Source organism: Sphaeramia orbicularis, chromosome 16 (genome assembly GCF_902148855.1).
Source record: "Sphaeramia orbicularis chromosome 16, fSphaOr1.1, whole genome shotgun sequence".
Taxonomy (NCBI): Eukaryota; Metazoa; Chordata; class Actinopteri; order Kurtiformes; family Apogonidae; genus Sphaeramia; species Sphaeramia orbicularis.
The window spans coordinates 8,676,565-8,689,415 of NC_043972.1; the positions used below are offsets into that span (position 1 = coordinate 8,676,565).

The 12,851-nt window shown below is 34.0% G+C and overlaps 1 protein-coding gene across 2 annotated transcripts; it reads right to left on the bottom strand.

Annotated features, from left to right (window-relative positions):
• Positions 1 to 665: 665 nt before the first annotated feature.
• On the bottom strand, positions 666 to 12,785 carry LOC115435736 (collagen triple helix repeat-containing protein 1). 2 transcript variants are annotated; one of them, XM_030158336.1, is made up of 5 exons: positions 12,579 to 12,785; positions 10,958 to 11,038; positions 5,900 to 6,118; positions 3,403 to 3,619; positions 666 to 1,132 (listed from the first exon to the last, which is right to left on the bottom strand). In XM_030158336.1, exons 1-5 carry the CDS (start codon positions 12,690 to 12,692, stop codon positions 990 to 992), a joined length of 774 nt encoding a protein of 257 aa, XP_030014196.1. In that variant the 5' UTR covers positions 12,693 to 12,785; the 3' UTR covers positions 666 to 989. The 2 variants fall into 2 exon arrangements, with proteins under 2 accessions (XP_030014196.1, XP_030014197.1); XM_030158337.1 differs by lacking the exon at positions 10,958 to 11,038 and having other exon boundaries at positions 12,579 to 12,780.
• Between the last annotated feature and the right edge of the window lie 66 nt (positions 12,786 to 12,851).

Sequence of the window (12,851 nt, forward strand, 5' to 3'; positions counted from 1 at the left end):
CACGAAAATTGCGTGCTACTATTTTTTTGAATATCTCTTTATTCTCTCGCAGGTACATTTTGGGAATTGAACTAATTATGCAAGGCAGAGTGTTTCACAAAAATGACCACTGTTACAAAATCATTCGTGATTTTAACGCGTTTAAATGGGCAGGTTCTGCATGTAACACGAGTGGACACGATGGGTTACACGCGAAATCTGGAATGAGACTGAGATTTATGAAAAACCCGCGTGTCTGGATTAGAAATAAAACTAGGATCATCAAATTTAACACGGTGTCTTTATTTATAGCGCTATATAAGACTGTTTCAAGCCATGTTTCCAGATCAAATGCACTGACACCTATAGGTAGTTTTTCATGTCCCAATTTTGGTCCTATTTTATGCCCCAATGTTTTATTAAAAATCATTAATTTTGGGATGGCTCAGAGCAAGAGTATAATTTTTTTTTGTATTTATCTGAGGTCATCATTAGGTACATCCTGGGGGGAAATATGTCTAAATTTCTCTTTTATTATTGGGTCTAAAACAGCTGGTAAAGTGCCAGATACCAAAATAAACCCAGTTTCATAGAAGCACCCATATACATTTTATATATTAGTAGATACTTTTGGTGTCTGTTTAAGTCTTTGAGGGTCAAAGGTCACATTTATTGAGTTCAGTTCCTTACAAAAAAGTTGATTTTATTAACAGTAAATGAACATGAACAGGTCTGTCACGTTATAATGTCTGCACCCACGAGCAGAAACGTTACAGTACACGGGTTGTTTCTGGTACACAGCACAGTATTCTTGTTTATAGGCCTGTCATCTAGTATAGTATTAAAAAAAAAACAAAAAAGAAAAAAGCACATTCAAGTTACCATGAGCGACGCTGGGCCGCCGCCTCAGCCAACCACACCTGATGATTTAGGAAGACCAGATAACACACTGTAACACTACCAGTTCAGGTCCCTCCCTTTCACTGTGTGGACTTCTTTAATTTTAATCTCTATTTGGGCAGTTCCTCGATGATAATCCTAGATACTGAATTCCACCCTGTAGATGCGTCGCCTCTGGGATAGTCGGCGCAGGTCCCCACCCAGACCGCCACATCCACCAGTCCTGATTTGACGCCTTCACACAGCCCTTCAACTGGAAGAAAAAAAAACACAAAAGACAGACTTCAGATGTCAGGAAACACCCAAACTGAGTGACTGCCCAGATGAATTTTATTGTCTTGTTGTCTAACATAGTGGTAAACTTCACAAAACCTAATTGCTTCAAAGTCTCAAATTTGTCAACAAGACTTTCCAGGCTCCAGTTTAGTCAAAGTGGTGGCAGTATTACTCCCATAACTCTGGCTGAATTTTATTTACAGCTGGGTTTCTGTGGGTCCTTAACCCATAAAGATCTAGTGGTGCCTTTGCGTCAGTTCCCAAATGAATTTTTTCTGTCTATTTAATCTTTCTTCAGTAATTTATCACCACTTATTATAATATTATCCTCTGTATTTTGCATTTTTTTTTAGTTAAAGTCTGTTATTTTCTTATATTTAATTCACTGATCATGTAGATGTTCATAAAAGCTCAGATTAAAGTTGACGGTTATTATATCAAAAACAGAAAAAACTGAAGAAAAAGTGACTTTATCAACAAAATATATCATTAACTGAACATAAAAACAAGTGTCTCCATCCGCTGTCATTGATCCAACTCCATGGGTTTTACTGGTGAGTCAATGTTGTAGAAGACGACGGTGTTGCGTATTTTATTCATTTTCTTCAGTTTGTGGCTTATTTTGTAAATGTAACTTATAATTTTGTTGATTTATTATTAATTTTTCTTCATTTTATTTATTACTTTGCCTCTTTTTGTTCATTTTGTTACTTATTTTATCCTTTTTTTTTTTTTTTTCTTTTTTTTTTTTACATTATTTTAGTAATTTTTTTTGGCTTATTTTTTTCCACATTTTTTATTATTTTGTCGTTTTTTTCTTCATTTTTGTTAATTTTATCCACTGTCATTGATCCACCTCCATGGGTTTTACTGGTGAATCAATGTTGTAGAAGATGATGGTGTTTCCATGGTAACTACGGAGCCTCTGAACGTCCAAATGGGTCATATCTGATGACCATGAAAAGATGATAAACTGTATTTTACATCAGTTATTTACATGTATTGATAGGATTAGTGGATCTACAGGTATTAAACAGTTTAAATCATTGGGTGCATTTTGTTACCTATTTTATTGATTTTCTTCAATTTTGCTCAGTTTGTGGCTTATTTTGATAATGTTACTTAGTATTTTGTTGATTTATTATTAATTTTTGTTTATTTTATTTATTACCCTACCTCTTTTTGTTAATTTTGTTGATTATTTTATTCTTTTTACTTTATTCTAGTTATTTCCTTTGCTTATTTTTTCACTTTTTATTATTTTGTAGCTTCTTTATTCATTTTTGTTCATTTCATCCACTGTCATTGATCCAATGCTATATGTTTTACTGGTGAATCAGTGTTGTAGAAGATGACAGTTTTTCCACAGTAACTATGGAGCCTCTGAACGTCCAAATGGGTCATATCTGATGACCATGAAAAGATGACAAACTGCATTTTACACCAATCATTTACATGTATTGATAGGACTAGTGGATCAAAATCTAAACATTTTAGATCATTGGATGAATTTTGTTACCTATTCTATTCATTTTTTTCAATTTTGTTCAGTTTGTGGCTTATTTTGTTAATGTTACTTGTTATTTTGTTGATTTATCATTAATTTTGTTCATTTAATTTATTATTTTGCCTCTTTTTGTTCATTTTATCCTTTTTTTTTTTACATTATTTTATTTTGTTTATTTATTTATCTATTTTTTGCTTATTTTGTTTTTTATTCATTTTTGTTCATTTTATCCTCTGTCATTGATTCAACTCCATGGGTTTTACTGGTGAATCAGTGTTGTAGAAGATGCCATTTTCTTGCCTATTTTATTCATTTTCTTAAATTTTGCTCAGTTTGTGGCTGATTTTGTTAATGTTGCTTATTATTTTGTTGATTTATCATTAATTTTTCTTCATTTTATTTATTACTTTGCCTCTTTTTGTTCATTTTGTTACTTATTTTATTCTTTTTTTTTTTTTTTTTACCTTATTTTGATATTTTTTTGCTTATTTTTTCACATTACTTAATATTTTGTAGGTTGTTTATATATATATATATATATATATATATATATATATATATATATATATATATATATATTTTTTTTTTTTTTTTTTTTTTTCTTTTTTTTTTTGTTAATTTTATCCACTGTCATTGATCCAACTCTATGGGTTTTACTGGTGAATCAGTGTTGTAGAAGATGATGGTGTTTCCATGGTAACTATGGAGCCACACTCTTCGTCTCCTGCTTCCAGTCGTACCTGAGGACGTTCTGTGGATGTTGATGGTTGAGTTGAGTTCTGGACTTCCTTGGTCCAGGTAGATGATGGACTCTATGGGCAGGGGTCCTGTGCACTCGGCTCCGTTGAAGGTGAAGTACCACCGCTGGCAGCATGCGTTCTTACACTTCAGTCTGAGGGAACCGCTGAAGAGGACTCGGAGGGCGCTGTCCGAACGCATCTTGGTGAACGTGCAGTCCTGAAACACAGCAGAACAACCAAATATGTATGGTACTGGTAGAAAAGGGGGGTCAAACATATAGCCCGCAGGCCAAAACCGGCACACAGGATCCAATTTGGCATGTGGGATGAATTTTTGAAATGCAAAAATTACACTGAAGATATTAGCAGATATTGGTCAGGAGTGTTAAAGTCATTTTAGTTCAGGGGCCACAATCTGAAGTGTGTTCAACAAGTAAAATACTATCATAATAAACTATAAATAATGACAACTACAAATTTTCTCTTTGTTTTAGTGCAAAAAAAATAAAATTACATGAAAATGTTTGCATCTACAAAACTGAATAATAACCTGAACAAATATGAACAACCTAAAATGTCTTAATAAATGTCATAATCTGTCAATATTCTGCCTTTTACCAAATGTTTTGTGTATTTGTACTACAAATATGCGGCCCGAGCCGGGCTTTACCACACTTTACCACCCCCACCCCCACCCCCACCCCCCATTAGGGCTTAATAATAATAATGGATTAGATTTCTATAGCGCATCGCCAGACGGAGGCTATTTGCACAGTACAGTGACCGACCAGAGACTCAGACTTGCCCTCATGAATATTCATACAGATATGGTAATTGAAAGCATATAATATATTTCTGAGTCCATGAGAATGATACGATAACCTTGTTTGAACTAAAATTGATTTAATTAAAAGAAAATGTTTTTTTCCAGACTATATTGACCAGATTAAATAGAATGGCATGACTAAAAGGAGACTAAAATAAAATTTTCTTTGACTAAAACAAGACTAAAACGTCATAAATTTTTGTCGACTAAAACTAGATGAAAATAGTCATGTATTATTCTGACTAAAATATGACTAAAATGCTTTGAGTTTTAATCAACTAAAACTTGACTACATAAAAAAAAAACTATGAACGAAACTAAAATTAATAAAGACTGAAATGAGAGTTTGGCACAAAGACTAGACTAAAACTAAAATTAAAACCGGCTGACAAAAACAACACTAATTTGTAGATCCACTGTGATCTGTAAATTGTCGCACACTTGTGTAAATGATATAAACTGAGGCAGAATATTGTTAGAATTTCACTTATTTTTACCCCATCCCTCAGAGGTGAGGCAAGGGGTATTGTTTTTGGTTCCATTTGTTTCTTTGTTTAACATTTTAGCTGCAAAACTCTTGGTTCAATTCATACCAAATTTGGTTCATAAATTGTCAGTGACCCAGAATCAATGTCATTACATTTTGAGAAAAGTAGGTCAAAGTTAAAATTTTTTATGAATTTTTAAAACTTTCCCATTTACTTATAATGGGCAATTTTTTCTTTGTTTGTTTCTTTTTTTTTTTTTTTTCCCTTTAAACTTGTCTTGTCCAGCATCATAACAGCAGAATGGTAGTCTGGCTCCTTTTGGTGCTGAACAAATTTGCTTCGCCAAGGGAAACTTCATAAAGTATATGAGGCTCCCCTTGATATTCTACTGTCTTTATTTTGAGTTTCATTGAACCACATGTTGATGCTGGACCAGACATGAAGGAACAGGGGTAAGGAGAAGAAAGGGGGAGGAGAGAAGGAAAGAGTGAAGGGGAGAGCAAAAGGAAGAAGAAGACGACAAAGACCCTTGTTGTGCCTGGCACCACTTGTTTTTAAGAAACTTCTGGTTGTTCATGTTGTAGGTGTAAATATTTTCATCATTTAATTTTACTTTTCTCACTCTAAATCATAGAGAAAAGTTTGGAGTTGTCATTATTTATAGGTTATTATATTATTACAGGGGTTGGACAAAATAATGGAAACACCTTCACCTCAAGATGATAATGCCCCAATCAATACAGCTAGAATTGTTAAAGAATGGCATGAGGAACATTCTAATGAAGTTGAGCATCTCGTATGGCCGGCACAGTCCCCAGACCTCAACATTATTGAGCATTTATGGTCAGTTTTAGAGATTCAAGTAAGACGTCGATTTCCACCGCCATCGTCTCTAAAAGAGTTGGAGGGTATTCTAACTGAAGAATGGCTTAAAATTCCTTTGGAAACAATTCACAAGTTGTATGAATCAATACCTCGGAGAATTGAGGCTGTAATTGCTGCAAAAGGCGGACCTACACCATATTAAATTATATTTTGTTGATTTTTTAAGGTGTTTCCATTATTTTGTCCAACCCCTGTATATTAATGGTCAAACTGGGCTGTATGTGGCCCCTGAACTAAAACCACTTTGACACTCCTGTGGTAGAAGATGCAGGCGGATGCTCTGAGTTAACGTACTTACCGCTACTTTACCCAAGTCGATCCCATAGTTCAGGGAGTTCCATGCACACTGCTTGTAGTTTGGTCTCCACGGCTCCTCGAAGATCTCGCTTATGCATTCCCCTTTCTCACCTTTGGGCCCATCGCGCCCTGGGATGCCAGGGGTCCCCGGGATGCCGTTGGCTCCAGGGTTACCGTCTCTGCCGGCGGTTCCTGCTGGGCCCTGCAAGCAGCTGCCATACTGCAAGAAACCAGAGGAAAGAGAAGAAAGGTGGAGGTTGATGATGGAATGCATGCAGATTCTACTGTTATCTGACTTCCCGTTTCAGGTTTTCCTCCGTCCCTGTTAGGGCTGCATGCACCCAAGACACCATCCATCCACACTGCAAAAATGTAAATCTGACCAGGTGTATTTTCTTCATTTCTAGTCAAAATATCTCATCACACTTACAATAAGACATAATCACCTGAAGAGTAACTTTTCAATGAGATATAAGAACTTATTTTTAGATAATAGATCTTGAAAATCTTATTTCAAGAAATGTTCTTAAGATAATTTTCACTTGTTCGATTGGCAGTTGTTTTTTTTTTGCTTGAATTAAGCAAAAAAATTCTTGAATTCAGCAAAAAAAAAAAAAAAAAAAAAAAAAATCTTGATATAAGCAAAAAAAATCTTGAATTAAGCAAAAAAAAATTTTGAAATAAGCAAAAAAATTGAATTAAACCAAAAAAAAAAAAAAAATTTCTTGAATTAAACAAAAAAGATCTTGAATTAAGCAAAAAAAAAAAAAAACTGAAATAAGCAAAAAAAAAAAGTCTTGAATTAAGCAAAAAAAAATCTTGAGTTAAGCAAAAATTTAAATAAGCAAAAAAAAAATAAATCTTGAAATATGAAAAAAAAACAATCTTGAATTAAGAAAAAAAAATCTTGAATTAAGCAAAAAAAAATATTGAAATAAGAAAAAAAATATTGAATTAAGCAAAAAAGATCTTGAAATAAGCAAAAAAAATATTGAATAAAACAAAAAAATCTTGAATTAAGCAAAAACAATTGAAATAAGCAAAAAAAAAATCTTGAATTAAGCAAAAACAATTGAAATAAGCAAAAAAAATCTTGAATTAAGCAAAAAAAAATCTTGAATTAAGCAAAACAAGATCTTGAAATAAGCAAAAAAAATCTCGAATTAAACAAAAAAATCCTGAATTAAGCAAAAACAATTGAATTAAGCAAAAAAAAAATCTTGAATTAAGCAAAAAATATCTTGAATTAAGCATAAACTACTGAAATAAGCAAAAAAAAAAAAAAATCTTGAATTAAGCAAAAAATAAATCTGCCAATAGAACAAGTGAAAATTATCTTGGTAAGATTTCTTGAAATCAGATTTTCCAGATCTATTGTCTAAAAATAAGTTCTTTTATCTCACTGAAAAGCTACTCTTTAGGTGATGATGTCTTATTTTAAGTGTGATGAGATGTTTGGACTAGAAATGAGAAAAATACACTTGGTAAGATTTAGATTTTTGCCGTGCATTCAACCATCACACACAAGCAGTCCCATTATACACCATTTACAGGACGCATAAACAAAAACACTGGCTTTGGGCTGATCCTGGTTTATGAGCAGGGATAATTGTGGAAACAGATGTGATCCAAATGGAGGCAAAGCAATAGAACCAGCAGCAGAGTGTGAGCGACAGATAAAGCGTTAATGAGGAACTGAAGGCTCGCTGACAGTCTGAATTAGTAGGTGTCTGGACACACAGCTCTGGGTGTGATTCATTGTCCCGCTTGATCTCCTGCTATGTTTAAACAGATGCCGCATCTTACTCAAGCTGAGTCAAGCTCACACACTGAGGCCGAGGAGGCTGCCAACACCGCCCGACCACAGACGCACACACTGATCTGAGAAAGCAAAGACACAGTTTCACCAAAGGATCACAAAAGCCGTTTTTAGCTGGTTCCGATTGTACTTAGGTGATTTGGAAAATGCCATGGACCCATTCCCTTCAGCTGGGACGGTTATAAACTGACACTAAGGAGTGTGCGTTCGCCCTTAAGCAAACACTGATTTGGCAAAAAGAAAAGGGTTTGGGTCTGTTTTGTGTTGGGTCATTTCTGCACTTTTACTCAGCAGTTACAGGCACACATGGCCAAAACATATTAACCCATGAAGATCCAGTGTTACTTTTCTGGAAGTTCTAAATTAATTTTTGTCTCTATTTAACATTTCTTAAGTGATTTATCATCATTTATTATCATATTATCCACTGTATTTTGCATTTTTCACTGTAAATGATGTATTTTCCTGTATCTAATTTATGTAATTTAGATGTTCATGAAAACTGACAGTAAATTCCAACGTTATTATATCAAAACAGAGAAAACTGAAGAAAAATGTAATTATTCAGCAAAGATATCAACAACTTTTTTTCTTCAATTTTGTTCAGTTGGTGGATTATTTTGTAAATGTTACTTATTATTTGTGTATTTTGTGGTCTGGAATTTCCCCTTATGGGACTAATTAAAGGCATATCTTATCTTATCTTTTTTGTTGATTTATTACTAATTTTTGTTAATTTTATTTCTTTATTTGCCTCTTTGTTAATTTTGTTGGTTATTTTATTCTTTTTTTACTTTATTTTAGTACTTTTTTTTTTTTCATTTTTTCACATTATTTATTCTTTTGTATGTTTTTTATTCATTTTTGCTCATTTTATTCACTGTCATTTATCCAACTCCATGGGTTTTACTGGTGAATCAATGTTGTAGAAGATGATATTTTGTTACCGATTTTACTCTTTTTTCATCAATTTTGTTCAGCTTGTGGCTTATTTTGTTAATGTTACTTATTATTTTGTTGATTTATTGTTAATTTGTTCATTTTATTTATTACTTTGCCTCTTTTTGTTCATGTTGTTGCTTATTTTATTTTATTCTTTTTTCTTTTTTTTTTTTTTTTACTTCATTTTAGATTTTTTTTTTCACATTATTTATTCTTTTGTATGTTTTTTATTCATTTTTGCTCATTTTATTCACCGTCATTGATCCAACTCCATGGGTTTTACTGGTGAATCAATGTTGTAGATGATATTTTGTTGCTGATTTACTCTTTTTTTCATCAATTTTGTTCAGTTTGTAGCTTATTTTGTTAATGTTACTTATTATTTTGTTGATTTATTGTTAATTTGTTCATTTTATTTATTAATTTGCCTCTTTTTGTTCATGTTGTTGCTTATTTTATTCTTTTTTTTTAAACTTTATTTTAGATTTTTTTTCACATTATTTATTCTTTTGTAGGTTTTTTTTTTTTTATTATTAATTTTTGTTGATTCCATCCACTGTCATTGATCCAACTCCATGGGTTTTACTGGTGAATCAATGCTGTAGAAGATGATGGTGTTTCCATGGTAACTATGGAGCCTCTGAGCATCCAAACGGGTCATATCTGATGACCATGAAAAGATGATAAACTGTATTTTACACAGATTATTTCCATGTATTGATAGGATTATTGGATAAACAGGTATTAAACATTTTAGATCATTGGGTGCTTTTGGTTGCCAGTGGTGGTTTGTGTCTTTATGGGTTAAGAAAAAAAAAAAAAAAAAAAGGAAAAGTGCAGAACAAAGAGCTTTTTACCACAACTTCAACATCTTGTCCTGACTTGACTCTCAGGTAAAGTACCAAAGTGATTTCACATAATGAGAATTTGGAAAATGCCTAAATGTAGACACAATTACATTATTTTACAGTCAGCTGCTGAGAAGCAGATGGTTAAGTGACGAGCCTATTTTATTAATTTTCTTCAATTTTGCTCAGTTTGTGGCTTATTTTGTTAATGTTACTTAGTATGTTCCTATATTTAATTCACTGATCATGTTGATGTTCATAAAAACTCAGATTAAAGTTGACAGTTATCATATCAGAAACAGAAAAAAAAACTGAAGAAAAAGTGACTTTATCAACAAAATCTATCATTAACTGAACATAAAAACAAGTGTGTCTGTCCACTGTCACTGATCCAACTCCATGGGTTTTACTGATGAATCAATTTGTAGATTATTGTGTTTCCATGGTAACTACAGAGCCTCTGAATGTCCAACTGGACCATATCTGATGACCATGAAAAGATGACAAACTGTATTTTACACCAATTATTTACATGAATTGATAGGATTAGTGGATCGAAAGGTATTAAACATTTTGAATCATTGGATTCTTTTTGGTTGCCAGTGGTGTTTTGGGTCTTTATGGGTTAGGGTTAGGGTTAAGACAAAAAAAAAAAAAAAAAAAGGAAAAGTTCAGAACAAAGAGCTTTTTACCACAACTTCAACATCTTGTCCTCACTTGACTCTCAGGTAAAGTACAAAAGTGATTTCACATAATGAGAATTTGGAAAATTCCTAAATGTAGACACAATTACATTATTTTACAGTCAGCTGCTGAGAAACAGATGGTTGAGCGACGAGCCCGCAGCCTGTTTTATCCATTAAGTGGCCATTCTGGAGAGATCTGACATCATCTTTATAGGAAAATGAGAAGCCTGTGATCAAACCAGCAGACAGTGGGTTGTAATAGACCTGGAATCTGTTCTCCAGGGAAAAAGCACCTCAACTAATAGGTGGTAAAATGTGGAAATGACGTAAATAGCACAAATTGTTAATGGCTCATTTATGAATGAGAGTTTTAGTGGGTTGGGTTGATATTTAGAAAATGTAGTGTTTTATTAAGGGTTGGATTTTTGGACTGTCCTCAAAGCGGGTTAATGAATGGAACCTCTGTCCACTTTGCTACACAGCTGACTTTTATATTAGCTTCCAGTATAGCGGAGCTGGCTGCCTGCATGAATTACGTTCCAACCCTGCTGAATATTAGTAACACAGTCTTTTACTGTAACTGAAGCATAAAGGCTGCATTCGCCCCACAGTGCTGAGGAACCAGCAGAAGGCTATTTCATGCATTAGTCAACACCAAAGCATGGGCTGAAGCTCTCCTGGAGCATGCACAGCGTGGCACAGCTTAATGCATGGCTTTAGCACATGGGCAGCTTTTTAACCGGATGCAAAAATAAGGGGTTTACCATGTTTTTCAAATAAGCAGATCTTCCCTCCTCAGAGTGTTTAGTACAGTTGTTGGGCTTTTCTGCATCATTTCCAGAGCACTAGATACAGATGGCAACATAACACGCTATTCATTATTTTATTTCACTGTGGGAGGAAAAAAGCTGCAGCTGAGCATTATTATTACTGAAAGGAATCATGAGAAGCAAATGCTGAAGCTCTACTCAAAGTGGGCTGTGCTGGAGTCCCTGAAAGGGGTTCCGCATCAAAAATAAACATTAGATTCATTTTCATTTGACTCCCAGGAGAACGGAGGGACAATATGCTCATTCATTGCCCACCTACAGCACAGGGTTATGTAATTTTGTGCAAATATAATCTAAGGTTAGTGACAGCAACGGATTTAGTAAATTATGAGCAGCTGAGTTGAATCCTGTTGAAGTTATAAATTCAGAAGATTTTACGAACAGTGTAAACGGATCAGACACCAATTTTCAAGCTTAAAATAAATATAGGAAGGAGATTAAACTTTAAAGTGCTTTTTATTGTTGTCAGACAGATATCAAAGCAGAGACACAGACAGTGAGCCAGACCCTAACTTCCTGTTTGGGACTTTTTCTGTCGACTCAGTCTGCTGGAGAGAAGCCAATCCTAGAATAATAGGAAGCCAGCTGACTATACAACAGCTCCAAAATGGCTTTTTCTTATAATCTGCAGCTGGAAACAGGCGGTTTTGGTGGTGACCATGACCTTTGCATTGAAAGACTGCATATGGATGAATCAGCATCTTACTTTTTCATAAATTTCTGTAGAATTCAGTTATTTCATCACAACAACGAAAAGCATTGAGTAAATAAAATATATACAGTAGTGTGCAAAAGTTTTAGGCTAACTTTAGTTTTGTTGTTTCTGTATGGTTGAAATGAAAAATATGTGCACAGCCTTAAAAGACACACAAGAAACTGAACTAAATGTGTTCTAAAGGTTAAAGTCACTATTTAAGGTGACCTCTGACCCCATGACAAGAAGCAGCACAAACAATTAGAAACATCTGACATGTGTAGAACAGGAAATATGTGAACAACCATTAAAAACACACACACACACAAAAAAACTAAATGTGTAGTAAAGGTTAAAGTCAGGAACATCATTGGAAACATCTGACGTGTTGAATAAAACCTGGTGTGAAATATCAGACAATTAATGCCATAAATCTCTTTTTTTTTTTTTTTTTTTTACAAAAAGCTTAAAGACATGTTAAGTGCAAAGGGAGGTCATACTAAATATGACCAGTTTGCTTTAAAGAAGCTGCTTTTTCCCTGAAACTGTTTTTTTTTTTTTTTTTACTGCACATACTTGACATATATCAGATTGGATCTAAATACAGAAACAAATGCATATGTGTGGACATTATAAGTTTACTGAAAAAGGAGGAGAAAGGTGTACAAATAAAAAAAAATGCTATAATATTCAATTAACTTTTAACAGGTATTAAAAAAAGAACACAACGTGCTGTAATTGATAAGTGTAACGGTGGTGCGTTAACGGACGCAACAAAGCGTAAGATTTTTCAGTATGCATCGCTGCTGGACATTTGGAAGTAATTACAGCAGCTACCCGGTTCATTTTAATCTCTCTTACCTTGTCGGCGTCAGGATCCTTTCGGTATCCTCTATTTCTCACCTTTTCCACGCCATAAAGCGGCAAAGCCAAGCAAATGAGCAGCAGCAAACGGGCAACGAGAGGAGACATCATACAAAAATCACACAAAGGAGCAAGTGTGCGTTCACGGACGATCTGAGGAGACAGTTTGACTCCAACTCCAACCACTTTGGAGTCCAGAGGAGGGCAGGACGAGGGGGAAGGAACCAGTCAACGAGCAGGAGCCTGGTGAGGAAAAAAAAAAAAACACTC

What these genes read in the sequence shown, in the direction of transcription:
- LOC115435736 (XM_030158336.1), bottom strand. Translation starts at nt 12,692, where the DNA reads ATGATGTCTCCTCTCGTTGCCCGTTTGCTGCTGCTCATTTGCTTGGCT. An exon ending in CTGCTTATTTGAAAAACATG is followed by an intron (nt 6,119 to 10,957) that starts GTAAACCCCTTA and finishes GGTTTCTTGCAG; the next exon opens with TATGGCAGCTGCTTGCAGGG. An exon ending in CATCCACAGAACGTCCTCAG is followed by an intron (nt 1,133 to 3,402) that starts GTACGACTGGAA and finishes TTTTTCTTCCAG; the next exon opens with TTGAAGGGCTGTGTGAAGGC.